The 27,750-nt window shown below is 45.7% G+C and overlaps 1 protein-coding gene across 1 annotated transcript; it reads left to right on the forward strand.

The window, feature by feature from the left end:
* Window positions 152–27,750, forward strand: PATL1 (PAT1 homolog 1, processing body mRNA decay factor). Its single transcript, XM_018059018.1, has 19 exons — window positions 152–548; window positions 2,448–2,559; window positions 8,511–8,728; window positions 9,022–9,102; window positions 9,819–10,013; window positions 10,948–11,049; window positions 11,498–11,587; window positions 11,823–12,043; window positions 13,879–13,968; window positions 16,159–16,339; window positions 16,863–16,986; window positions 17,811–17,908; window positions 18,348–18,407; window positions 19,433–19,581; window positions 20,805–20,964; window positions 24,439–24,594; window positions 26,453–26,544; window positions 26,640–26,789; window positions 27,104–27,750. The coding sequence occupies exons 1-19, from the start codon at window positions 534–536 to the stop codon at window positions 27,123–27,125; spliced, it is 2,316 nt and encodes a 771-aa protein (XP_017914507.1). The 5' UTR covers window positions 152–533; the 3' UTR covers window positions 27,126–27,750.

Here is a 27,750-nt window from a genome sequence, read left to right on the forward strand (position 1 = left end):
GGTCGCGAGGAACGCCGAGCACCCCGAAGACGGTGCTGGACGTTGGAAAGACAGTCTAGGAACCTCCATTTCTTCCAGCCCAAGCTAACTCAAGCTTGGGACTCTTCAAAGCCCTGTCCTGTGACGATCACAAGGCTTTTCTCCGCCCCGTCGGTGACGGAAAACTCGTGACTGGAACCTGAGCGCCGGGCGCGCGCAGAGCCACGGGGGGGGCGGAGCTACAAGCCCAGACCGCGAGGAAGCCCCCGACGGGCGGCGCGTGCGCAGTCTCTCGCCGCGGGACCTCCTTCCCGCCGCTGAGACTAGGAAGCGGGACGCCAAATCTGTCCCCGCGCAGCCGCCGCCGCCGGGTGCCGAGCGGGGCGGCCGCCCTCTCCGAGGCGCGCCTGCGCACGTCCCCACGCACGCTCCGGCGTACGGCGGCGGCCAGGGGTCGCGAGCCGGTGGAGGACCCGCGCGCGGAGGAGCCCGGGGAGTCGGCGCCTCTTCCCTCCCTCTCCCATTCCCCTCCCCGCTCCCTCCCCCCCCCCAGAATGTTCCGCTACGAGGTGAGCCGCCGCGACCGGAAGTGACCCCTCCCTCGCTCCCGCGCGAGCCCCGCTCTCCTGTCTGTCTCACGCGCGGCGGTCCCGCGCCTCTGCGGGGGAGGGGGCGGCCGGGGGTCCCGCGGCACCCCGCGGAGGGCGTGGGCTCTGGGGTCGCGGGTTGCAGCCGCGAGTGGTGAGCCAGCTTCGTGGGGGGGGCGGGACCGCCCTGTCGGTGGCCGGCGGAGAGAGCTGACCTCTGTCGGGCTGGGGCGGGCCCGTGAAGTACCCTGACCACACAGCCCCCGCCCCCGCCTCGGAGGAGCGCCGAGTAGAGAGCCTTGCCCCCGCAGCCGGTGATTCCTGTGGAGGGGTCACTCGGGAAAGGCCAGAGACGCGTTTCCCGCCCTGGACACGGAAGCGTCTCCCCCTCACAGACGGGCGATCGTCGGGCCCCGGGGGCCCGGACTTGCCTTCTGACCGGGGCCGAGGACTGTTTACTGAGGAGGACTGGGGGGTGGGGAGGGGCGTGTCCCGCAGGAGTTCCTTGGGGGCGAGCGGACGGAGACGTGGGCTGGGGGAAGGTCCCGGGAATGCAGGACCCGTCGAGAGTTTTGGCGCTGTCGCTAACTCGCCGTGTGACCTCTAGCGACTCCTGATCCCTTGGACTGTTTCTGGGACTTGTAGAACTGACAGGGTTGGCCTAGGTGATCCCTAAGAGTCTCTCCAATTTGAGAAGCAGTGATTTGGTTCAATAGACTTTCGTGATTTGCGAGTGCTTCGAGAAGTTGCCTCTGATGTGGAGGCTGTCGCCTGCTTGTTTCGTGCTGAGTTTGGGAGGACTTAAGATGGGTAGACTGGCCCCTGAAGCTAACTTTTCGTTTGGGAACAGCCTCGCTGAGAGGTGGTCAGTCAAGGTATATCAGAAATGAGCCTGCAGAGAGAGCGTGGATTTCTGACCCTGAGTCTTTGAAAACTGTGGACACATAGACCTTCTATTTGATAGGAATGGCTCAAGATCAAACTGGCTTTATGTAAATATGGAGAGAAGCGATGAGATGCAGTAGGCAGAGTTCCCAAGAAAACTTGGGAAATTAATCAGTTGGAAAGTGAAATGAAGGGGGAGGGAAGGGAGTGTTTAGAACACACCTAGGTTGTTATGTTGATATCTAGCATTGTCTAGCAATATCCAGTGTTTGTCTAAAACTGCCTCCTCTGAGCCTCCCAACACCTCTGAAGGAGATGGTATTGTCCCTGCATTACCACTTAAAGAGATTGTGGTTTAAAGTCTAACACAGCGTGAGACACAATAGGTGCTCAGGAGGTTTTGAATGAATTAATCAGAAGGGGTGTGGCTTGTCCAGGTAGCTTGAACTTGTCACACCACAGTTTTTCAAGAGTTCACTGTGATTGAAACTTAGCTTTCTCTTTTACCACCAAATATGAGCCTGTAGGAAAACAAAATGTGTGAAGGAAAATGAAGAGAAAGCTTTAAAAGGGATTAATAGTTGAGAATATGACATGAACATGGGGAAGATGAGAATTTCAGTGAAAAATAACTCAAAGGCAAAATAATAAAGTGTTCATTTTCAGTTGTCATTGTAACAAGTGATGGAAAGGAAGTTGCAGGCCTAATTTCTTGGTTGCATGAGGAAATGCTATTATTAGAGCCTTGATAAATAGAGAAATGGAAGTTTGGGGGAAGAGGTTAAATAAATAGGAAAGAGAAGCTGAAAGAAAAGGTACTGAATCTTCCAGTGTCAGGGAAATTGGGGGATAGAAAAAATGCCATCTGTACAGAGAGTTATAATGAAGCTATTGTGTTGATTGGTAAGGTAGTAAGAAAAACATTTTTAGAACATTTTGAAATTGAGGTTGTGAACTTCCTGAATGGCTAATCTTTTTCTCTTTTTTTTTTCTTAGTCTTTGGAGGATTGTCCTCTGGATGAAGATGAAGATGCATTTCAGGGCCTGGGAGAGGAGGACGAAGAGATTGATCAATTCAATGATGATACATTTGGGTCAGGTGCAGTTGGTAAGTGGCAGCTTTCTTTTCTCATGTCTTGGTCTGCTCTTTTCAAGTGCTGCCTTTTATCAGCATTGATACTTTTGTCTTAGCAGGAATATCCTCATTCACAGAGTTGGCAGACTTCTATTCTCCACTCCAAGCAGCTCCCCTGCCCCTCTGGGCTTCTGTTTGCCTCGCTTACAAAACCAGGTGTTTTTCTAAGCCATTTCCCTTTCAGCTTTATGATCTGTGGCCCTCAGTTGACACTATGGGAAAATCAAGTGATTAGAGAAGTACACATTTTATAAAGGCTTAAAATAATCCTAGAAGAAGTAAATATTTATTTGTGAAATGTACAAATCAACTAGTGGACTAGGAGAAAACTCAGATTCAGATATGTATGTTTTAAAATTTAGTTGATCAATAGTATATAGCATGATCCTGCTGTTGTACTGTAGAATATTCAGTTAAATAGAGTTTTTGATTCCAAGAATTTTGGTGATAGAAAGTCTTCATAAGTTAGAAAAGTGCTGTGCACAGATGAGATTTTCTCATCCCTGGAGATGGATAAATATTTCAGGAATTGGAAGAGGTTAAAAAATTAAAGAGCCAAACTAAACTAAAGGTCACGGTTATAATTACTGAGATGAGAAATTTAGGGAGCAAGTTTATATGATAAAGTTTGAAACTTGAGTTTCTAGAAAAAGCATACTGATAAGTTAAAATTAAACTATACTTTAAAAATGAATAGGTAAGGGAATTCCGTGGTAGTCCAGTGCTTAAGACTGAATTCTCACTGCCAAGGGCCCCAGGTCCATTTCTGGTTGGAGAACTAGGATCCAGCGTGTGGGAGGCCAAAAAGAGGGAGATGCGGCTCTCTTTGCTTTGACTGCTGCTGCTAAGTCACTTCAGTCGTGTCTGACTCTGTGCGACCCCATAGACTGCAGCCCACCAGGCTCCCCTGTCCCTAGGATTCTCCAGGCAAGAACACTGGAGTGGGTTGCCATTTTCTTCTTCAATGCATGAAAGTGAAAAGTGAAAGTGAAGTCGCTCAGTCGTGTTTGACCCTTAGCGACCTCATGGACTGCAGCCCACCAGGCTCCTCCGTCCATGGGATTTTCCAGGCAAGAGCACTGGAGTGGGTGCCATTGCTTTGACTGATGGTGTTGAAAACCAACAATGACCGCATTTACACTGGGATGTGTGCATCTGTGGAGTTTCTCTGAACTCTGTCCAAGCAACAGATATTCAGACTTAAGCAATAAGGAAGAAGAAGAGGAAACTTATCAGTATTGGGTAACCCCAAAATGTTGAATATCAAAAATAAGAGGTCTTTAAAAATGTATTGGTTATTGGTTTTGCAGTGACCTAAATGGCTTAAGTTTGTTTAAGCTTTAGACCGAGTTGTGTGAACTGGCAAAAATGAAAAAATGTTCTTTGTTCAGTCAGGGTTTACAGAATTCACTGGAGAACTAAAACTGCCGCTTTTGGGAGCAGGAAGAGGAGTATTTAAGGTGGAAACAAGGCTCATTACAAAAGGGAACTGAAGACCTTTTGGATTCCAGCCGTAGTTAAGGGAAGAGCTCATCCCAGAGGATGATCCAAGATGCTGCCCTTTCTCCAGGGAGGTCACGGGAGGGGGGAAGAACAGAGGATGACGGGAGTAGGGGCTGGTGGGAATTGCAGACTATATTTGAAACTTTGGCAAAAACCTATAGAATACATTGAAGCTGCAAACAGGTGTGTGCTTGCTTCTGGAACTCTTCCTCTCTCAAAATAGTGTACTGAATGTTACCATTTTATAGCAAATTCGTCTGTATTAAAATGAAGTATATTAAGATGAGACATAGAAAATGTCCTCAGTTTTGAACCTGGGCTGGAGAGAAATAGTCTTGCCTTCTCCCTGACTTCTAGAGTGCTCGACTTTTTTCTGAGTTTCTCCCGAAATAAGGAAAGTACTGCCTTAAGAGAATTTCAAAGTATGCAGAACTGTGTTTTATGGGATGGAAAAGCAAAAAGTGCGCACGCATTGGAAAAGCCCCTAGGGTCACACAGTGAAAGAACAGGTCGGTGAAAAGGTAAGAGCAGCGAGGTAGCATGTGGATAGGGGAGCCCGTTTCTGCCCCCTGAGGCACAGGGGTGATTAAGGACTTCTTGGTCTACAGAGTCCGTAGTGGAGAAAAGATTTCCAGATGTGAGCCCATAACATTGAGACAGTTGTAAGGTTAAAATCCTAGTTCCTCCTAACACCTTGATATGAATAGTATACAGATTTATAAAAAAAAAATTTCTAAGTCCACCTGTGATTTGTTTAATATACTTCCACGGATGGGCAGAGAATTTAAACAAGGAAGTAGAATGTTAAACCTGTGACATGTTTTGGCTTGATGGTTTTTAACTCAAGAAGTGAGTGTCTTGAGTAATACCTGATAATACAATAGTTATTTTAAGTCACTGGCTACAAATGCTCTGATGTCACCTTTCTGTAAGAAACTAGGCAGTGTCTTTGCATGGAAAAAAACATTTGCATCATCTTTGAGCAATAAATGGGCCACAGTAAGCTCAACTCATTCTCTAAAAATGAAAGCTTACACTTCCAAGGTATTTATTAGATACTCGGGACCATTCTAAATGTTTTGCATCTATTATCAATCCTCATAGCAACCTTCTGAGGTAGGCACTATTATTATCATCATTTTAGCCAATGAAGAAGGAAAGTGCCAGAGAGGTTAAGTAACTATGAATACAATCAGTGTAAACTACGAGTTATTTTTAAGAGTCTTTGGGGAATCCTTGGAAATCTTCTGCCTCCATGTGGAAGGATCCTCATTCTTTCTTCCTCCTTTTTACTGATAGCTGCTGAAATCTTTAGAGACTGAGATTACTCTAAAATTAAATTAACTGTACTTGCTTTTTATTTTGTTTTTATTCAGATATATCCCAGAGACAAATTTGAAGGGAATTGCCACAGCAAGTACATGTTTATAAAAGCAGACAGGGTTTTAGTAACTCACATCTGGGTATAGGTTAACTTTTTTTTAACATTTGTATTTATTTGGCTGTACTGAGTCAGTTGCATCATATGAGAATCTTCACTGTGGCATGTCGGATCTAGTTCCCTGACCAGGGGTTGCACCAGGGCTCTCTGCATTGGGAGCACAGAGTCTTAGCCGTCGGACCATCAGGGAAGTCCCAGAGTATAGGTTGAGTAGTTGAAGGAAGGTAGGTATCTCTTTCCCTTCATTTCTCTTGCTGTTTGTTTTCCCTGCCCTTCATCATTTTGATGAGTGTGGGTTGAGGTCAAATAAACAAGGGCATGTTTAAGTAACTATATTTTTCAGTCATTCAAAGAAGATACAGAGTGAAGGGTCTCTTTACACCAAGGACATGTGTGGCCTCTGACGTTGCTTCAGGTGATTTTTCACAAAACAGGAAATACCTAAAATGACAATGATGGTGTTCTGTGGCATAGATTTCTTTACTTAATGTTTGAAAAGGTAACAATTCACAACAGAGCCTTTCTTACAGAATATGGCTATTAATCAGTGTTTTTTAAATTAATTACTAAGGACAAATAGATTATCATCTTTGAAACATATAGTAAAGCTTCCCTGGTAGTTCAGGCAGTAAAGCGTCTGCCTACAATGCAGGAGACCCAGGTTCTATCCCTGGGTTGGGAAGATCCCCTGGAGAAGGAAATGGCGACCCACTCCAGTACTCTTGCCTGGAAAATCCCATGGACTGAGGAGCCTGGTAGGCTACAGTCCGTGGGGTCGCAAAGAGTCAGACACGACTGAGCAACTTCACTTCACTTCATCGTAAAGTTAGTAAATAGGATTATGAGAAATGAATGAAAACTCTTCTACATTAGAATTAATCCATTAACAAATCAGTTTCTTAAATTTTGGTAATAAATGTTTTTAAAACATCCCATAATTTGGGATTATAGACTCTCTTTTTTTTCCCCCTTTTTTTTGGCACTGTTGGGTCAATAAGGTTGGAAAAACCAGTTGGTCCTTCAGAGCATGCTTGGCTTACTCTTCTTTAGCATAGATGACACCAAATATTAATGTCACAGTTGATTTTTGATTATGCTATTCCTTGTGTGTTTTTAATAACTGATAACTTGGTACTGTAAATCTTTATCTAAACTAGATTTTTCCCTTACTGTACATAGCACATTCAGATCTACCACAGTCCTCCAAGACTAGACGGTGGTTCCGAGCATATCAGGTTATAAATTTGGAAATCCCACTTAACCTTGTTTTTATCAGTAGTTACGTGTTTCTACTTTAAAAAATTTAACATTCCTGAAGAATTTGTGGGGAAGTTTCGCTAAGTTACATATTTGTATAATGTTTAAATTTTTTTTTTTAGCAAACATGTATTAGTAAACAGGAAAAAGTTGCATATGAAAGTCTAAATCTTTTTTTGAAATAGCTACCATTTATTACATCCTTAGTATATACCAGACACTTTTTTTTTCTTTGTATGTTGTTTCCAGTCCTTCTCCTTTCTTTAAATGAGCTATATAGAAAAATTAAATGGGGAGGATTGTCATTAAGGACAGTTTTCAGAATTCTGTGTTGTGATGTTAGTTATAAAGAGAATTCCCTGGTGTCTCTCTGTTGGATTTCGCAGAACACACAAAACTAAAATAAGAATAAAATATGTAACATATGCAGCAGAATAGTGCATGGGGTTTTGGTGGGTTAGATGAGGCAGAGGTCAGAGCTGAAATGAAAAGATTATGTAGAGGAAGCATCAGTGAGGAGGGAAAGAACGGTGTCTGAATTTGAATGCTAAAGGCACAGTAGTAGCGCTTTTATGATGGAGGTAGAAGGGAATGATGAGTGATGTGGTTAAGGAGCCTGGAATGAAAGAGGTGATGGAAGTGAGGTCTAGTTCTGGAGAAGCTGATAAAGGCTTCTGAAGATTTTCATCTGTGAAATAATGCTCTGTCAGCATAAACAATGAGAAAATTACCTAGTATCAGTGATACAGACTATAGTAGTGTGCTGAAATGGCAGCGGTTAAAGAAGAGGGCTGGTGCTCACCTTTCCCCTGACGTACTTGCAGTAGCCTCCTAACAGACCTCCGTGCTTCTGCAGTGCGGCCCCCTTCTCCCCAGATCTGTTCTCAGCATGGCAGCCAGATGGATTCTTTCAGCAAGCCCAGCCACATCCTGACCTCTGAGGGTCCCATTTCAGAGAAGCTCTAAAGGACCCCCGAGAGCTCCCCTCAATCCGCACCAACCTCATTTTTCTTCTACCCTCACCCTTGTTCGTTCCAGTCCAAACGCAGCCCTTGCTGCTTCTGAAAATTGTCGGTCTCTAATCCTAAGTCCTCTATACTGACCGTCCTTTGCCTGAGACTTTCTTCCCCTAGATATCCACGTGGCTAACTTAACTCCTAAAGTTTTGCTCAGATGTCACTTTCCTTGTCTGTTTCTTATGGTGATGGATGCCGTGCACCTAGAACAGTGTTTGTCACATAATAGATGCTCAGAGCACACCAATTGGATGAAATGAATGGATTTAAAAGCTTGTAAAGAAGGTCACAGTTATCTAAGAGAAACTTGTATGCTAGCATGAGTTTTTGCCTAAAATGTCACAGAATCTCAAACCCACTGGTTGTAGTGTATGCATATATAACCAATTTAGAAATCTGTTTCAGAATATAATCTAGATGCCATTGCTAATGTATTAACCTATTACTTTGAATTTTGTAAATTAGTTTGAATTTAATTTTTTTGAAAATTAGTTTGAATTTTATTCCTGCTAGGATGTTTGTTCTCAATGGTGAGAAGCCCACTTTAAATGTGCCCCCTTAATTTAAACCTTATTTCGTGTGTCTAGGTGGAAATTTAACTTCCCACCTGTCTTCTGGAGTTGGAATTGTTTATTGGCTGACAGAAGAATTTCATGAAACTTTTAATTCCAATATGAACTCTGTTTCTTTTTCTGATTTCCTCATAGATGATGATTGGCAGGAAGCTCATGAGCGCCTGGCTGAACTGGAAGAGAAGCCACCTGCAGCAGTTAAGGAACAAACCGGCAATGGAGAACGGGATGAGATGGACTTGTTGGGTGACCATGAGGAGAATCTGGCAGAGAGGCTCAGTAAGATGGTGATTGAAAATGAACTTGAAGACCCAGCTATCATGAGGGCGGTACAGACCAGGCCAGTGTTGGAAGTAAGTGGCTGTGAGCTGGAGCACACTAGGAATTGAAGTAGAGTATTGGGCTTTGCTGTTGCTGTTTCGTTTACGATACCAAGAGAGTTACACGTTCCGTAGAAATCTGATGGTATTATTCCTCATAGCAGTTCTAGAGATGAAGTTGGGGTAAAAGGTATTTTCTAGAATGTGGTAATTTCTTGATCCTCAACAGTTGCAGCTCTTTGGGAGCTTTGTTCACCACAAACTGGTAAGTTCCCCAGAGAGCCTGCACTATTCCACACTTTGTGTGTGTTTTCCCTTCTTGCTAGCCCCAACCAGGAAGTCTCAATTCCAGCATCTGGGATGGATCTGAAGTTCTGAGGCGAATCCGAGGACCACTGCTTGCTCAGGTATTAAACGTTTGCACGTTATATAAAGTTTCTAGCGTCCGCAGCCTGGCTCCTGTTGTTGCCCTTCCCTTACTGGAGTGATGTGCAGCTGTGTGCTCTCTGCTGGCCTTGTGTTGGTCACATCGTCCAGCAGCCGCAGCTGAACCTCAGACTCCATGGTAGTGCCCACTTGATTGTGCTTTCCTTTGAAATGGTTGAAATGGAGCCATTGGAACATGAAAAGTTTGGCAGCTTATGATCTCAGTTTCAATTAAAGTCATTTTAGGGGCTTCCCAGGTGACACTAGTGATAAAGAATTGAGACACGGGTTCTATCCCTGGGCCGGGAAGATCCCCTGCAGTAGGAAATGGCAATTCACTCCAGTATTCTTATCTGGACGACTGAACACACACACTCGCTCATTTTCAGGCACACCTGTCAGAGCAGGTTGCTGTTGGCCAGGGGTCGAGGGCAGTGGGAGAGGTGACTGCAAAGGGACAGCGCTGAGAAAGTTTGGGGAGCGACAAAACTTCTGAGTCTTGATTTTGGTGGCAGGCCCATGACTCTGTGCATTTATCAGAATTTAATTCTCTACGCCACAGAGGGTAAATTTTACTAGATATGAAATAAAACTAAATTAAAAATTAAAAAAATAATTTCTCAAGGTATTGGGCGTCTGTAAAGGTGATTAAGACATTTCGAGCTAGCTAATTTTTTAACACTACTTCCTCAATTAGGAAATGCCTACAGTGTCTGTGTTAGAATATGCCTTGCCTCAGAGGCCCCCCCAGGGCCCAGAAGACGATCGGGACCTTTCCGAGCGCGCATTACCAAGGCGGTCCACCTCGCCTGTCATTGGGAGTCCTCCTGTTAGAGCTGTCCCCATAGGCACCCCACCTAAGCAGATGGCTGTGCCCAGCTTCAACCAGCAGGTACCTCTCATCAACAGGCACTCAGCCCAGGATACTGGGAATCTGGGCAAAACTCTTTGGGAAATGTGCTACTGGGAGGAGGGTGGAAGTGTGGGGTAGGCATTAGATTAAAAAGGAAAATAGCCGATTAGAGGAGAAGTTAGCGCAAATAAGAGACACATTCCCCAATGCCCTTTGCTGGTGCTGCTCCTGTTGCTGCTGCCTTTTAATTGGGGGAGAAAAAGGGTAGTTAACCACATTTAGTGTACATATCCTTTTTAAAGTGTTTTGCTGGCTGCCCAAAACCTTGGCAGAGAGGTAGCTGAAAGCTGGGGGGAGTGGGAACACACAGCATTGTCCACATCCCTTTTTACCTTTAAGATATCCCTGCTTTCCCTAGAGCCTGTGCAGTCCTGTTCCATAGACTTCCCTCCACCTGAAACCAGCAGCTGGAAAGGAAGGCCAATGTGGAAGGTATGGGGGGAGGGTGGCATTGGTCTGGCCTAGTTAGGCTCAGTATCCTCTGAAATGGTGGAGTCGCAGTGGACACGAAGAGCTGAGCATGGCGGCCATATCACAGGGGTGTCAGAGCAGGGCTTAGTTAATCCTCCAGCTTTCTTATCATTCCATCTCCCTCACTGCTACCAGAATATATCCTCTTGGAGAGAATTTGCAGGTCAGAATATCTGCTGGTCCCTCCCTCAGATAGCATGGAAGGGTGGGGATAACTGGAGAATTAGCTAAATCTTCCTCAGTTAAAAAGTGGCACGTTGCTTGGTATTTGTGAGAGGAAGTGACCGAAGGTTCTACACGTGGACCGAAGCCATAGCAGTTTGCTTGGAAGTAGGGCTTTGCATTGAGTTCTGTGTCTCTGCCAGTACTCGAGGGGAGGGAGCACAGGTGGGGGGAAAACCGGCTTCCCTGAGTGCCGTTGCACGTATGCTTGTCCTCGTAGGTCCTGTGTCCAAAGCCTGTGCACGTTCGGCCCCCGATGCCGCCGCGGTATCCTGCTCCCTATGGGGAGAGGATGTCTCCAAACCAGCTCTGCAGTGTCCCGGTACGTCGCTCTGCACCCCAGTGAAGGTCTGCAGTGTGTATTTTCTCATCAGTGTATCGGTACCTCCTAAATGATGCATGTTTCTCATAATCTCCATACGTGAATTTCTGGGTCTTAGAGTGCCCAGGTCAGCAGACATGGTTCGTCGTACTTAGCTATTTCTTCCCTCAGCTCATCTCGTATCTTTAATAAAGATCTAGACTCGAAATGATCTGGTTTTGTGCTGTTGCACTCCCGCATTCGACGGCTGCCTCCTCACGTTACATAATCCTGGTGCTTTGTAGCTCCTGGCGTTACTCTCTGTTCCGTTCCTTCAGCGGACAGTTCAGCTCTACCCTTTAAGAGTTTTCCTGTCCATGTCTATTCTGCATTTCCGTTGAGTTCCTCTGTTGTTTCTCTGTGTTTACGGTATGACTCTAATGTTTTCTTTTCCTTTTCTTTTTTTTAGAACTCCTCCCTGCTGGGCCACCCTTTTCCCCCTAGCGTCCCTCCTGTCCTCAGCCCCCTCCAGAGAGCACAGCTTCTTGGAGGAGCGCAGGTAAGCGTAGGATTAGCTCAGCCCATAAAGAGCTTGCCTAACTTTCCTAAGGTTCACTGGCTCACATCCGCCCCCACCCTTTTTTTTTTTGCTACTTATCAATTCCTACTGCCTCTTCTTTCTTCCTGCCATTACTTTCTCAAGCAAAGTTATTGATGGAAACAGTATTCACTGTTCTGTGGATGAATGTAAGGGGACCTGCCAATCAGCTAAATCCAAGATCTTGTTTTTGCAGCTACAGCCTGGACGGATGTCTCCCAGCCAGTTTGCACGGGTCCCTGGATTCGTGGGCAGCCCACTTGCCGCCATGAATCCCAAGCTGTTGCAAGGGCGAGTTGGGCAGATGCTCCCCCCTGCGCCAGGCTTCCGCGCCTTCTTCAGTGCCCCACCCCCTGCTACACCACCACCTCCACAGCAGCACCCCCCTGGGCCAGGACCCCACCTGCAGAATGTAAGGTATACAGAGAAAGTGCGACTGTCTGTCCCTTGTCCACTGAGTCACTTGATTGTTGACGTTTAGTGATAGAAGGTAGCAGTCTCCTTGCTATTTTCAAATGATGTATTTTGTGATGTTATTTGATCCTCAAGTTGGCAAACATAGAAATGTTGGATGGTCTCCAACGTTTCATGTGAATCCCACTCCCCTCCAGTCATGTGCTTCCTGGGCCTCCCAGGTGGCTCAGTGATGAAGAGCTGCCTGCCAGTGCTGAGCCTTGGGTTCCATCCCTGGGTTGGGAAGGTCCCCTGGAGAAGGAGATGGCGACCCCTTCTAGGATTCTTGCCTGGGAAATCCCATGGACAGAGGAGCCTGGTGGGCCACAGTCCTTGGGGCCACAAAGAGTAGGGCGCAACTTGGCAACTAAACAACTAGATGCTCCCTGCTTAGATTCGCACGTCAATAGTCACCTTTTTCTGGAGGAGGCTGTGGCACCCACTCCAGTACTCTTCCTGGAAAATCCCATGGGCGGAGGAGCCTGGAAGGCTCGAAGAGTCGGGCACGACGAGCGACCTCACTTTCACTTCTCGCTTTCATGCATTGGAGGAGGAAATGGCAACCCACTCCAGTGTTCTTGCCTGGAGAATCCCAGGGACGGGGAGCCTGGTGGGCTGCCATCTATGGGGTCGCACAGAGTCGGACACGACTGAAGCGACTTAGCAGCAGCAGTCACCTTTTTATTTCTTCTAAAGTTTCTTACGTCTCACATATCCATTTGACACACACACATACATGCGCCAAGTGCTTCTCATCTAGCAAGAATTATCTTACACTGAGGAACAGAGAGGGCAGTCCCTGACGGTCCCGTGGTTAGGACTCAGTGCTTTCACTGCCATGGCCCAGGTTCAATCAGGGGAGCTGAGACCCAGCAAGCTACATTGTGCAACCAAAAAAAAAGAGGAACAGAGATATAGATGCTGAGTTGTCAGCTAATCTCAGTGCTTAGCTACTTGCTTGCTTCCACTGGGACTTTACAATAGAGGTTTAAGTTCCTGCTTCAGTGAAATTGTGTTTTATTATATATCACATTGTCTCAGGGTTCTCCTGAGAAGCAGAACCAATAGCATATAGATAAATAAAGAAGAGATTTACTTTAAGGCATTGGCTTACATGAATGTGGGGCTAGGAAGTCCAGAATCTGTAGGGCAGGCCAGCAAGCTGGACATTCTGTTGGAAGTTGTGGTTGCAACCTGAGGTCTGAATTTGTAGGGCAGGTGAGCAGGCTGGAAACGCAATCAGGCCTTCCCATATTCCAGTCTTGAGGCAAAATTCCTTCTCTGGGAAACTGGTTTTCCTTTTAGGGCCTTCAACTGATAGGCAAGTCCCGCCCACATTATCTAGGGCCATCTTTCTATTTCTTAAAGTTAATTGTAAATGTTAATAGCATCTATAAAACACCCATCACAGCAATATCTAGATGAGTGTCCAAACAACTGGGTGTCTTAGGCAATCAGCATATTAAATTAACCGTCACGTGTATTTTCAGGATCATTTCCAAATCTGAATTTGAGTACATTAAATTTAGTTAGAGACTTCTCCTTAACAGCTAGGAGCAAAGAGAATTAAACTAGCTTACTGCTGATTCACTCAGATTTTATGATTGTCTTCTTAGGAGTTGAGAATTGTCTTTCATGGAAGACATGAAAATACAGCTATGTCTTCTGAAAGATCTTCTTATAGTAGACACCAACATTCTCTTGGGTGAACCTGTGTGAAGTTATCCGGTATTGATCACATTTTTTAAAGCTTCAGGTCATCAAAAGGACAGAACTGAACATCTTTCCCTTTTTCTTAGATCGCAGACCCCAGTGTTTAGACCAGACACAACCCATCTTCATCCACAGCACCGTCGACTCTTGCATCAGAGGCAGCAACAGAATAGAAAGTACGTACTTAACCTCTTTTGTGGTTTCTTAATCTAGGTTTCATTTTTGCCTGATTTAGCTTACTTTTTAAGTAAATTTAATCAATATTGAGCTTATTTCAACTGGCTAAGTCAGATCATACATGCTAGTTTATGTAATGCACAAGCTTTGAATGACTAGAGCTTATCAACTTATTTCCAAGTTAATATGATTCTGAAATGCAGTTTAGATCTGGGGTGGGGGTGGTCAGCACATTCCACTCACTCCTTACCAAGTTCTTCCCATACTTCTGATTGCGTTCTGTTTACCATCTCGGCTCAGAGGTAATCTTGAAGTATAGTCTCTAGCATTACATTTGGGTCTTATGTAAAGCCAACAGTCACTTTGTTTTTGCCTCTGTTTAATCCTCATTCAAATATATATTTATATATGTGGCCCCAGCTGTGTACCAGCTACTGTGGTCAGTTTGGGAGATTGAAAGAAGAACAAGACATAACACGTCCTTGCTTTCATGGAGCTTATATTTTGTCATCATTCTTATACATAAAATAAGAATTAAACATAACTTTGAAGTTTTTGCAGCCTTCCCTTTTATGGTTCTTTGTGTATAATTTCCTTTTTCTTTCAAAAAACAATTCTGGAATATTCTTTGCAGAGGTAAAAAACTAGTATGGGCCTTTAAGATACAAAAAATACAAACCATAAAGGAAAAGATTAATAATACATTGACTGTTAAAATACAAAGCTTCTCAGGCCTGCAGTTGACATTATGGTATTGTGCATTTCAGAATCTGAAAGGGTGGATCTCATGTTAAGTATCTTACCCCACCCCCAAGCCCCCCAAAAGGGAAGAAGAACAAAGGGACCCAAGGAGTGTGTGTATATGTCTAGTGCCTTTTTCATGCTGATGGCGTGACAAGTGTTTGCATTTGTCCAGACTTACCAGTTTGTATACATTAAATTGTGCATTTCTTTGTACAGCAGTTAGCAGCAGTTATTTGTAAAGTTGTTTACAAATATTTTTTACGAAATTGTAAAAATATATTAAACTTCTGTTGTAATAAAAGGCATCAGACACAAGCACGCAGTCTTTCAATAGAGGAAACCTACATGGCTCATAAAAACACAAAGATTTTCAGGCTCACTTGTAATGAGAAGAGTGCAGATTGAAATTAGATAACCGTTTTATATCCTCAGACAGCAAAACATGAAGTGTCTCAACACTGTCGTTGTTAGCAGGAATGGAGTATATATAGCCTTTGGAGAGAGAATTTGGCAATAAACAATAAGATTTATAATGTAGATACATTGAATCCTAGCAGTTTTACTTTTCAGAATATACCTGGGGGGTATATTATCAATGTGGACAAGTATGAAACACATAATATTGAATAAGAATCAAGGAGCAGAATTTTATGCCTAATACCATTTATGTAAAATGGAATACTACTGTATGATATTTAAAGGTAGATGTACAAGTAATACAAGTAATAAAAGGTAGGTGTACAAGTAGTAAAAGTATAAAAATATTTCTTGAAGGATATGTATCAAAGTCAGGATAGTGTTTCCTATAGGAAGGAAGGGGAGCTGGAAACTGATCTTGAGGGCTGTAGGTGGCCCCTCAACTGTAAACGTAGCACTGTGTTAGTTTAATATTTTGCTTTTTAAAAATCTGAAACAAATTTGACCAAATGATTTTTTCATTTAGTCCAAATGGTGAGTAAATGGATTTTTGAATAATGTTTGCTGGACCTTGCTATGTGTTTAAAGTATATCATAATTTTCAACAAGTTTTTTAAAAGTATGTAGACTTGGAGTCAAGTTGGCCTGTGGTCACACCTCTCACTGCTGCCAGGTGTACTGCTTTGGGCAAGTTACCTGATCTCTTCTGAGCTCAGTTTGTTGTCTTAAGTGGGGAAAATAAACTTACGGACCTCATAGGGTTATTATGGGGCTTATACACAAGTCCATAGGAGAAGGTGCTTAGCTTATGGTAAGGCACCCAGATTTTAGTTTAGTCCTCTGATTAGGTATTGCATAGCTCCTTCCTCTCAAATTTTGCTAAAATTCTATTCTTTTTCGCTCCTCTTTTAATAAAAGCAAAGGGGATTTTTTTTTTTTTTTTAGTTGGCCTGGTTTACTCCAGTATTGTTATAAGGCATAATTCATGTGTCCACTCGGAGTGCATGTGACCTGTATTTCCTTTCCAGTCAGCATCGGACTCTCAACGGTGCAGGAGACAGAGGGAGTCACCGGAGCAGTCATCAGGATCATATCCGGAAGGACCCGTATGCCAACCTCATGCTTCAGCGAGAGAAAGACTGGGTCTCTAAGATTCAGATGATGCAGCTGCAGAGCACTGACCCCTACCTGGACGACTTCTACTACCAGGTGCGTGCTCTGGGCCAGTGCCCGGATGACTTCTGTTACCAGGCATGAGCACTGACCCCTACCTGGATGATTCTTATTACCAGGTATGCACTCTGGGCCAGTTTGAAAGGTAAGCTTAGTCACTTACCCTGGTGAAGGTACTCATTTAAATATTGGTATAATTTTCTTCTGAGGTAGTCTTCAAGTAGGTAAGAATTTTGTCCCGTTTTTCAAGCTGAAGAATCTCTCACAGTATTCACTGAAAGGTTTGCATATATGCCTTTTCTAAACTGTAGAGACTCTCAAACCAATATTTTCAAATCTTTTTGGCATCAATAATCTGGTTCTTAAAATTAAGAATTTTGGCAGTCTAATGATGTTTCCATTGATGCTAATTTTGAAGGCTGGGATTTTTTGATAAAGCAAATTCTTCACAATCTGATAAAAGTTAAAAGCCAGGACGTATAGAGCGCGAGCAGCAGTGCTGCCACTGGTGTGAGTCGCTCCGTGATAGAGAGCGGCCAGTCCTCTTCTCACATGGCAGAATTACTTTGAAAAACTGGAGAAGCTGTCAGCTGCTGAAGAAGTGCACGGTGACGGCCCAAGAAAGGAGCGCACCAAGCTCATCACGCCCCAGGTGGCCAGGCTGGAGCACACCTACAAGCCAGGTGAGGCCGCCGTCCCCACGCCCACGGCCGAGGGACGCGCTGTGCTGCTGGCGGGACGGCAGCTGCAGCTGTGTGGATGACGGGAAGGGGACGTGTGAGACTGATGCGCACGGCACCGCTGTCCCTGACAGATGCGGAGGCCCACTTACTCAAGCGCGGACTGGATAGTTTGACAGATGACCTTTTAAGTCCATTCCTGCTTGAGATTCCATGACTTTTTAAAATGTTATAATTTCTAGTATCCATAAAATAGATAAAGGGGAAGATACTTCAGACTTTTCATAATTACAACCAAAAAAAAAAAATGGAAAAGGATAGATTTTGATAAGAGATTGCCTTCGATAGTACATGGATTTTTGTAGTGAATTTTTAGGTCCGGAGTAAAGACTAGAGAACATAGGACCTCCTGGCAGTCTAGTGGTTAAGACTGTGCTTCCACTGCAGGGGGCTTGAGTTCCATCCCTGGTCAGGGGAACTAAAGTCCCCACATGGAACACAGCGGGGCTTCCCTGGAGGCTCAGCAGCAGAGAACCCACCTACCGTGCAAGGGACAGAGGAGACGCGGGTTCAATCCCTGGTCAGGAAGATCCCCTGGAGAAGAAAGTGGCAACCTGCTTCAGTATTCTTGTTTGGGAAATCGCATGGACAGAGCAGCCTGGCGGGCTGCAGTCCATGGGGCCACAAAGAGTCGGACACGACTCAGCAACTAAACAACAGCAGGCCATGCAGTGGGGCCAGAAAAGAGAGACTGTGATGATCTTCGTTGAATGCTGTCTGCCTGTGTTGCTGGGTTTTTACTTGTTGGCAACTTTTTGTCCTTGCAGTGCAGTTTGAGGGCTCTTTGGGAAAGCTCACTGTCTCTAGTGTGAATAATCCCCGAAAAATGATTGATGCTGTTGTGACGTCTCGGAGTGAGGATGATGTAAGTAGCCACAGAATTGTGTGTTTAAGGAAGTCTGGGTCAGCACTGCTTCTTTGACGGTCCCTGGTTTGGAATCCTAAGGCAGCCAGGCAGAACCAGGGGTGGCAGGACCCTTTGAACTGGGTAACCCTGGCCACAAACAGCATTAGCTGTTTGTTCCAGTTTTTAAAACTATCATTTTCTGTGTGTTTAAGATTTTCCTATGATATCTTCATTTTCCATTGCATTCTCCAGTACCTTTTGCTCCTCTGTGAACTTAGTTACTAGTTCATGTGTGGGCCCTTCAGTCAGCTCTATGACCTTTGGCCCCATTACTTCTGCCTGATTATTAATCCCCACAGTACTGTCACAAATAGAATTACCTATGGAATTTACCAGCAGTAAATAATTCTTAACATGGTTAAAGAGTTCATATTGAAAAGTCTTTTCTTTTTTTTAGGAGACAAAAGAAAAACAGGTTCGGGACAAAAGACGAAAAACCCTTTTCATAATTGAGAAAGTAAGTTTTAGAATTGCTAAAGTTGCTGTAGTTAGTTTCAGTTTAGCAGACTGTGAAATGTATGTGTACACAACACGTGGGAAAGTAAACAGTCGGTTAGTGTCCTGTGATTTTAACTAATGTACGTGTTTGTGTAAAGTGCCTGTTGTGTACAGGGCATGCTGGAAAGGAGTGTGGTTTACCTCGCCTGTGGCCTCGTGGAAAGAGCACTGCAGTTACAGTCAGAAGTCCTGGGGTTTTGTCCAGGCTTGTTCAGTTAGTGGCTGAGTGTTTTAGGGCAGGGCATCTTTCTAAGAAAATGAAAAGAAACTCACACTGTTCTGCCTGTGAATGGGCTGTCTGTTCAGTCAGTTCCCGTGTGTTTATTGACCATTCCCTGGGTGTTGGGCACTGTCCTGGGTTCTAAGGAAAATCAGTAGTAGGCAGTTAGTGTTGAACCATAAAACACCATGTTGTGGGGCATAGAGTATAGGCGTTAAGAGCACAGACTCTGAGAACAGGCTCCAAATCATTTCTCACCAAGTCTGTGACTTGAGGCAAGTCATTTAACCTTTCTGTGCCGTCTTTGGTTTTTTAATCTTTGAGAATGAAAGTGGTGAGAGTCTCCTCTCACTGGGCTGTGGTGAGTATTCCATGAGTGAGTATTTGCACGGTGCTTAGAGCCGGGCCTGGGACCCTATAGTCGTTAGCTGCTTCGTTTTCACAGACAGAGGCATCACGGGACGCGGTGGCGCGCGTTGCTCACGTTACTAACAGGGCTGCTGCTGGAGGCTTTGGAAAGTGGACGGTCATGTCACTACCGTCGCCTGCTGGATTAGTGGTCAGGAAGGGGCAGGGAACGATTCCTAGAGGGTGTTTTCTTCCTAAGTTGTTCGACAGTGTTTCTCTGGGTTTAAGCGAGCAGGTTTTCCTCTCACTCTTACTTCTGTGAGCTTCCACTCTTAGGTTGTTGTCTGCTAGTCCTGGACGGCCACGTTGTGCACCTCACGCTGAGTTTGCTGAGGCCCGCTTTGTCTCTCCCTTAGACCTACAGTTTACTGCTTGATGTGGAGGATTACGAAAGGCGTTACCTCCTAAGTCTGGAAGAAGAGCGACCTGCCCTGATGGATGAAAGAAAGCACAAAATTTGTTGCATGTACGACAACTTAAGGGGGAAATTGCCTGGACAGGAGAGGTGAGAATTGTGTCCTTTGGTGAAAACATTAGTCTCGCTGGATTCCTTTGAGCTTTATATATCCTACCCTTACCCTTCCTTACCATTTCAGTAAGCTCACTCCATATAAAACATTTAAGAATCCTTTTGAGCTGGGGGGGGGGGGGGGGGGCGGGGAGGGTGGAAATCTATGTATCTTGAATTCATTCATTTAGCAAGTACCTCTTCAATACCTGTTAGGAACAGTGCTGGACGCTGGAGAGGTGGGAAACATTTAGTTTCTTTTGTTGAGCTTATAGATTGTATCTAGTTTATGCTTACTAATGTTCAACCATGTAATCTTTATGTATTTTCTTTCCTACTAAGATGGAAAGTGTAAACATTCATGCTTTCCTGGGATTGCCATACAATTCTCATTTGCTGTGGAAGCCAGTCAGTCTTCCAGTGAAGACTAAGCTTCTTAGTATAATTTCTCTTGTCTCTCTGTCATCTCTCTCCCACCCAGTATCTGGAATAGAATCTTGCTAATGGTAAATGTTCCAGAAATCACAGTATTTATTTGATGAATGCAAGAGGACGCTCCCTTTGTCTTTGCCCATTCAAGAGAATTGATGATTCTTTTTGAAAAGGACCTTCTTTTTAGCACATCTTTTCTGGAGTTGGACTGACAGGGAGCTTGGTTGAATAAATCTGGGTTTCTCCGTAGATTGGACTGTTGCGTAGCCAGTAAAATCTGTAAAGTATTATGTATTGCCATGGAAAAGTGTTCATAAGTTTTCGAGTGAAAAAAGTAACAAGCCATGTAAATTATATGGATCCCCCTTTTTTAAAAATGAAAGATAAAAATATATAATACACAGCAAAAATGCCTTCAAAATGATAGCACTAGTGAATTATCTCTGAGATTATGAATATTATTATTAATACATGTATATTTTCAGATTTTGCTGTTTTAACCATGTCATTTATGTCGTTACTTGAAAGTTAATAAAGGAAATCAGTGCCTATGGTTAGATTAGTTTTTTTAATGTACAGTTTTTGAAATGATTTTCAATATTCATGAAACTCAAAGAATTTACTTTTTATTATTTGTTGAGAGTTGGTAAAGTAATTCTCACTGTTTTGTAGTGCAGATCATTGCAGGGTGCACATGAACGCAGTGTGTTCATCTGGCAACATGTAGGAGGAGAAAGGGGGTTTCTGCGTTGCTGTTGCTGACCCGAGCTGGCCTTTTCTTCCCGCAGCCCGAGTGACGACCACTTTGTGCAGATCATGTGCATCCGAAAGGGGAAGAGGATGGTGGCCCGGGTCCTGCCTTTCCTCTCCACAGAGCAAGCAGCTGACATTCTCATGACAACAGCCAGGAACCTGCCTTTCCTCATCAAGAAGGATGCGCAGGATGAGGTGACCCGCCATGTGGGGTCCTCTTTCCCTTGGGTCTTCACAGTGGATAAGATTTCCAGAAGCCAAACTTCTTATTTTCCCCCCTTTTCCCTTTTGTGTTCTTTTACCTAATCTTTGGCTCCATGAGTATTTAAAGCAAAAACTTTACTCCAAGCCTATGTTTTTAATGCTACTTCTTTATCCAACAGACCATGTCCCTAAACATGAGGAAAGCAGTAATTCCGTCTTATGTGACACAGTTGTTAAGCTGTGATCTGTATTAGAACTGCTTTGGAAGCAGATAGTTCAGCCCTACCCCAGACTTGCTGAATCTGTATTTACAGAGAGATCAGGCCCCCGGCTGGGTCTGACTGCTCACTATTTGCAGTTCATGATCTTGCTTACCTGATTGGATATAAAGTATCATTCATGGGCTGTTATTAGTGGCTTAACACTGACCTGTATGCTTACTTCAATGGTGTCCCACAGGAATTGGGCCAGTGCTTTTAAGCAGTTTAAACTGGGCTAGAATTTGTGGGTTCTATTTTCTTTACTGTTCGTAGTAGTATTTTAGATTTTATTTATTTTTGACCGTGCTGGGTCTTTGTCACGTCACGGGCGCTCCTCTCGTGGCGGCCAGCAGGGCCGCTGCAGTTACCGCGCTCAGGCCTCTCTCGCTCGGGGGTGTGGGCTTTAGCAGTCAGGGCGCACCGGCCTAGTGACTCCAGGGCAGGTGGGGTCCTCCCGCGCGGGGGGTCAAACCCGTGCCTCCCGAACCGGCAGGCAGGGTCTTTACTGCCGAGCACTAGGGAAGCCAGGGGCTAGAATTTGAGACGTGATTGTCAAGTTTGTAAGAATTGCTCTCTGCTTATTCCTATCACAATACTTGAAAGATTAGCAAAATTCGAAATAGTATTAGAACTTCAAAGCAAGAAGTTGATACAGTTAGCACAAAGGGCTAGTATCATTAAGTATGAGATTCAGAATAATAGAATTTATGAGAATGAACCCGAAAGATGTGAAAATTATTCTTTCTGAAATAATAGACTTGAAAGAGTTTCTTTACTCAGCAAATACTTACTAAGCACTTCTATGTCCCAGGCACTGGTCAGGTCCTGTAAGTATAGCACCTAATTCTTGGTGCTGGGAGTTAGAAACCCAGAGAGGCCTGCTGTAGTGGAGCTCACCTGCTACTGAGGAAAACTTGGTTGAATTTACAGGCTAAGATTTTACCTGTATGTGTTAAAGAGTAATAGACCACATCTGTAAATACTGTTTGTTTGAAGTAATAGCAGGTTCCAGGTCTGAGGCATAAAATGTACAAGATAATTATGGAGTATCGTGTCAGAAACCAAGAGAGCTGAAAGATGACTATGGTTCTGCATGAAAGATGCACAGACCAACTTGAAGGAACCCCCTTTTGGTCACAATGGGATAATTTGTGTCAGAAACAAAAATTAACACCAGTGCATTGCTGTAGATTGGATATGTTTCGTGAGTTCATAATATGAAAAGAATGTACTAAACACTTTAAGAGATTGCTTGGCCATCAACTCATTATTCTGAAAAGTGGTAAGTAAAGGAAAAGAAGCATTTATCCTGCTGCATTACAGCCAAATGTCAAGGTGACTAGAGTGTTGATATTAGGAAGTTCTTCTTTACAGAAGAATTTCAGCTAATAAATTCCAAAGAAACGACAAAATGGCCGTTTTACAGCTCCTAATGGAAAAAACAGTCTGTCTGGGCAGCAGCCATTACTGGAGCTGAAAGCGTGAGGTCAGAGATGAATGGGGATTTTCTCATTTCTTTGGTTGGGGCAGGCTGGCCACACCTGAACCCGCAGACGACCTCAAGCCCCACAGAGGGGAGCAGCATGCTTCCTGACGCTGCGCAGAGGGAGCGCTCAGCTCTCCATGGGTGTCTTGCTGCGCACCGCCCTGCCCCCTCTGCTGAACTCGAGTTCAGTCAAACCTCTGATCCTAATTACCAGTTTTTATGGGCGAAAGACTGAAGATTGGGTCATTCCTAAGTGATACCACAGAGGTGCCATTAGCCAGGTTCAAACTATGGGACACATGACCCAGTTTCTTCAAACAAATGGCATGAGAAAAGGAGACCGGCCAGTTGAAAGCCTTAAAGCCACATGCAACGCGCGGGTCCGGTTTGAACCATCATTAGAACAAATTGGCTTCTAGGCACTTCTGAGCCAGTTGGACTAATTTGAGTTTGGAGTGGATATTAGATGATCGTTGAGGAGTTAAACTTCCGCAGGTACGATAATATTGTGACAGCAGTGAAGTATTGCTGTTTATGAAAAAGGTGATGTGATACGGGAAGAACATAGATTTAACGAGGTTGGCAACCTGTCACTGATTGAATTGTTGACGTTTGGTTGTGGGCACGTGGACTCCGCTGTGCTGCTGTTGGTACCTCTGTGCACGTCTAAAAGTGCTTCGGGCTCCAGGCGGGGCTAGCGGCGACGAGCCAGCTGCCAGTGCAGCAGGCACAGGAGGCATGGGTGCGGTCCTGGGGCCGGAGAGCCTGGGGGAGGGCCCGGCCACCCACTCCAGGGTTCTTGCCTGGAGAGTCCCATGGGCAGAGCGGCCTGGCGGGCTGCGGCCCCTGGGGCCGCACAGAGCTGGACACAGCGGAAGTGACTTAGCACGCACGCAGACCGTGAAAAGGAGTTTCTCTATTCTTGAGTGCTACTTAAAGCTGAACCAGCCTTCATTTTTTATGCTATGGCCACTGAGTGCTGGAAGCACCCTCGACTTGAAGTGTCACAGCCTGGTTACACCAGCAGCCCTGTGTTTTAATTTCCCAGTCTGGGCCTTATGGCAAAGCAGAAAGAGTGAACTAGCAGGCTGGAATCCAACAGCCTTGAATTCTGGTTCTGGCTACTAGCTTTGTGACCAGAGTCTGGGTTTCTGATCACTTAGCATCTCTGATCTATAAACGTTGATTGATCATTTCTCCGTTTCCTCATTGAGCTTTTATAAAGATAAATCAAGATACCATTAAGTCTGAAAATATTTCTCAGTAACTCTCTGACTCTCAGAATTTACCTATGTTAGAGTGTCTCTCATAGTATATTAAGTTGACAGTTAACTCACGGCTTCTCTGTATCTTAGACCCCTGAGGGTCTGTCGTGTTTATCCTATGTTTTTAGCCCATAGTGCCTGGTACATTGTAAGCATCTGAGTATTTGTAGAATGAATACTGATGTTCTATCATGTATCTTGCTCTGTATTTGAGAAGTGATTTTGCACCCTTGGTTCACACAAGTAATGATGTTCCTGTGCGCGTGGAAAAAATTCTCAGCAGTTACCATGGAATCCGCTGCTGAGATGCTGGCAGTATCTGCTGGACTTGTCAGGCTCCTTTGTTACGTCTTGCCTGGGGCAGTGAGCACCCCTCCGTCCCTGCCCACTCAGGGCTGTGGCAGAAGCAGCAGCCACCAGACTGTGATGGCCTGTCCGTTCTGTCTCCCGGTAGGTGCTGCCGTGCCTGTTGAGTCCCTGCTCTCTCCTCCTCTACCATCTTCCACCAGTGACCGTCGCCAGCCTTCTGCAGCAGCTGATGAACCTACCTCAGAGTGCAGCGGCCCCAGCTCCGTCCAACCCGCACCTCTCTGCCGTGCTCCAGAACAAGGTGAGCCCTGAGCCCTGCGAGCCTTCTCAGCCCGAGGTACGGGTACAAATGGTGGCTACTGTGGCCGTCCTGGCGGGAAACAGGAGGGCTAGGGGGTTGCAGCTGTAGCCTCAGCCGGGAGCTCCATTAAGCTCGTGGTGACAGAAGCTGGAGGTGGTAGTGATTTTCACAAGACGGGGTGCTCTGTACCTCACGTGGAGAAAACCCGGTTTGTGTTGGGGTGCAGACTCCTTTGGTCCCCTGCTGTGCCATCCCAGCAGCGGCTGCCACGCTTGCATCCTCAGTGGGTGTGGAATTTAGAGCTCCGCTCTGCACCAGGAGGAGAGGTGGGTTTAAAGGGCTGAAGGGTGTGGGGGACCTGGCCTCCTCACTTGGACCTTTTCCCGGAGCTCTAACCACCGACTTCTACTTAATCTCAACGGCCAGCTCGTAGTCTCACGCCACACCCGAGTGCAGGGAAAGCTGGAAACATCTCTGAGTTCACGCCATTGTCACCACGGGTGGAGTCAGATCTAGTAGGAGGAAAGAGGATTAGGTAGGTAATGAGTGGTCTTTGTCACAAGACATCCCAGTTCATATTTCATTTATATCAGATTAAAGGTCCAGAGACTCCCAGGAGTCAGTACAGAAGGAGAGCGGTGAGCTTTTAGGCAGAGCAGGTTTCCACCCCTCCTCGGCTGCGTCCTAGGTTTGTGACTGTGAACCGATCATTGCACTTTGCTGAGCCGGTTTCCTGATCTGTAAAGTGGAGGTGATGTCGGCGTCACTTAGGTGAGCAGGCAGCCGTGAACGATGCAGTTTAATGCTGGGTACACAATGGCGCTCACTCGGGACCATCCGCTACAGTAGAGGGACAAGGAGACCGGGGCGGGGGGTGGGGGGCTCTTCTGCACCTGAAAACCTGGAGAGCCTGGCTGGAAGGGCAGGGAGCGCCTCGGAGACGGAGAGGGCGGCGGGGCCTCGGGACGCGAGACGGGGTCCCGGAGTTGTGTGCCTTCCACGTTATTCGGTCCCTTAGCTTTATTTTGATAAAGGCAGCGCAAAAGCCTGAAAGCAGATGAGATGATGTGACCTGCTGTTTTTCTGACAGTGACATGAAGGGACCTTTGTGGTAAGGCGAGGATATCCTCCGTGAGGTGGACTCAGACAGGGGGCTGGAGTCCCAGGACCTGCCCGCTTCCCTTCCTGGGCCCTGGCAGCCGTGACCCGTGCGTCCAGCCTCGGCCTCGCCCGTGTTTTCGCCCCTTAGAGTCTGTGTTTCCTGCTCTTCCTGCCCACGGAGTGAAATGAATATTCATGTGTTAGCAGTCCTAGATACGGCGGATGGGTCTGCTCATCCTCTCTTCTTTTCATCTTTCAGACTCTCATTAGCATCCTCTAAGCCTTTATATTTCCAGATATGCATGTCATGTTTTAAGGGAATGTTTTCTTCATAGCCTAATCATTCCATTTCCCTTTCTTTGTGTATTTTCCCACAGGGCTTTAACACCTGTTTTCTTAATTCAAACTCTGTGTTTTATTTTTTTTGTTTTTTTCTATAAACTTAATTTTCTGTATCAAAATTTGTCTTCTTGTAACTTTCCCTTCTATTTCTGTTCTAGTAAATAGGAGAAAAGCTACCCCCGCTGCCCCCATCTTGTGGCAGGGAAGAGTCTGCTTTTCATCAAAGGGTGGGATGGGGGAGCTGGGGGCTGTGGGGCCCGGGGCTCCCGTTGCCCTTGAGAGCCTGAGCTGCCGAGTCAGGAGGGACCCCTCTGGGCTCTGCGTGGGCTCAGAGCAGCACGGTGGGGGGTGCCTGCATTCAGCACTGGCCCTGGCCGTCAGTGCGGCATCTGACACCCTCTGTCTCCTCTCACAGTTTGGCCTGTCCCTGCTCCTCCTCGTCCTGAGCCGCGGGGAAGACCTACAGAGCTCAGACGCCGCTTCAGAATCGACGCAAAGCAACCCGTGGTCAGTCTGGGCTGTGTTTCTTCTTTGAAGTTCTTTCAGGTCCTCTTTTTCATTCCTTTTCTTACATTATTATTTTTATCGGTTTTCCCTGTTAGGACGGAGGTGATGTTCGTGGCAACCCGAGAACTTTTGCGGATTCCCCAGACGGGCCTGGCCAAGCCAATCTCTATACCCACAAACCTAGTATCCCTCTTTTCTCGTTACGTTGACCGACAGAAACTGAACTTGCTGGAGACAAAACTGCAGTAAGTTGGAAACAGGAGAATTCCACATCTCACTGAAGCTGGCACTTTAGAAGTTACGTTGAGGAGGTTGGGGGTGAGAGGGGCGTAAGACGTCGTGAATCCAGTGGAAGAGATTAAAGACTTATGTGAAATACACGAGTGTCTGCTGGATGTAAAGCACTGTGGCCACAGCAGAACCCTCCCAGTGGGACAACAGCTGGGGTCCAGATCTCGCAGTGTTCCGATAGGAGAGGTCACACAGGGCTGGGTTCTGGTGCAGATGACTGCTCTCTGAGCTCATTCACACAGGTCTCCTCTCTCTCTTTGTGCCGTAGGCTAGTTCAGGGGATACGGTAAAGGCCTCCACGCGCGTCCTGTGCCTCCTCTTGGCTGCCTCCCGCTCTGCTGCCATCGCCAATGGAGTGTTGTTTTAAACGAGGGAGGGAAGGTAGCTCACTCCCCAGAGCCTCTGGTGGGACCGAGTCCATTCACAGGGGCTGTCTCTGAATGCCAGGTACTGCCCGCTGCTCTGTGAAACGTGGCTGGGTTCACACTTCGGCTGGTTTCTTAACTTCTGTGTGACAGTCCTGCATGTCCCACGTTACTCGAGTCTTCTCCATCCTGCCTTTTCTTTGCCTTTGAGACACAAACATAACCTCTCCCTTCATCCCCCCACCACCGCTCCAACTCAGAGTAGGTTGTAGCCTGCCACAGAATTCCTTCCCTCATCGCCCCTTATTTCTATGACTGTAGGAGAGCTGATGAAGTAGAGATATAAATATATACGCGCACACACACCCCGACACGCATGATTCTGTGGTCTCCAGAGGGCCCTTAAAGAACGAGCTTAGACTGAGAAATTTAGCTGGCACACCATCCCTTCTCTAACCACAACCCAGCTGATGTGTTTCTAATCTGTTCCTCATCCATCCCCTGCTGATTTGATGGGTTCTCCCTGTTCTAATAAAATGTAGGGTATGCA

The sequence above is a fragment of the Capra hircus genome, chromosome 15 (genome assembly GCF_001704415.2).
Source record: "Capra hircus breed San Clemente chromosome 15, ASM170441v1, whole genome shotgun sequence".
Taxonomy (NCBI): domain Eukaryota; kingdom Metazoa; phylum Chordata; class Mammalia; order Artiodactyla; family Bovidae; genus Capra; species Capra hircus.

Bases quoted from the DNA above. Each gene is read 5' to 3' on its own strand.
- PATL1 (XM_018059018.1), top strand. The intron at 12,044-13,878 runs GTATACAGAGAA...CCTTTTTCTTAG, and splicing joins CCCCACCTGCAGAATGTAAG to ATCGCAGACCCCAGTGTTTA. The intron at 20,965-24,438 runs GTGACCCGCCAT...GTCTCCCGGTAG, and splicing joins AGAAGGATGCGCAGGATGAG to GTGCTGCCGTGCCTGTTGAG.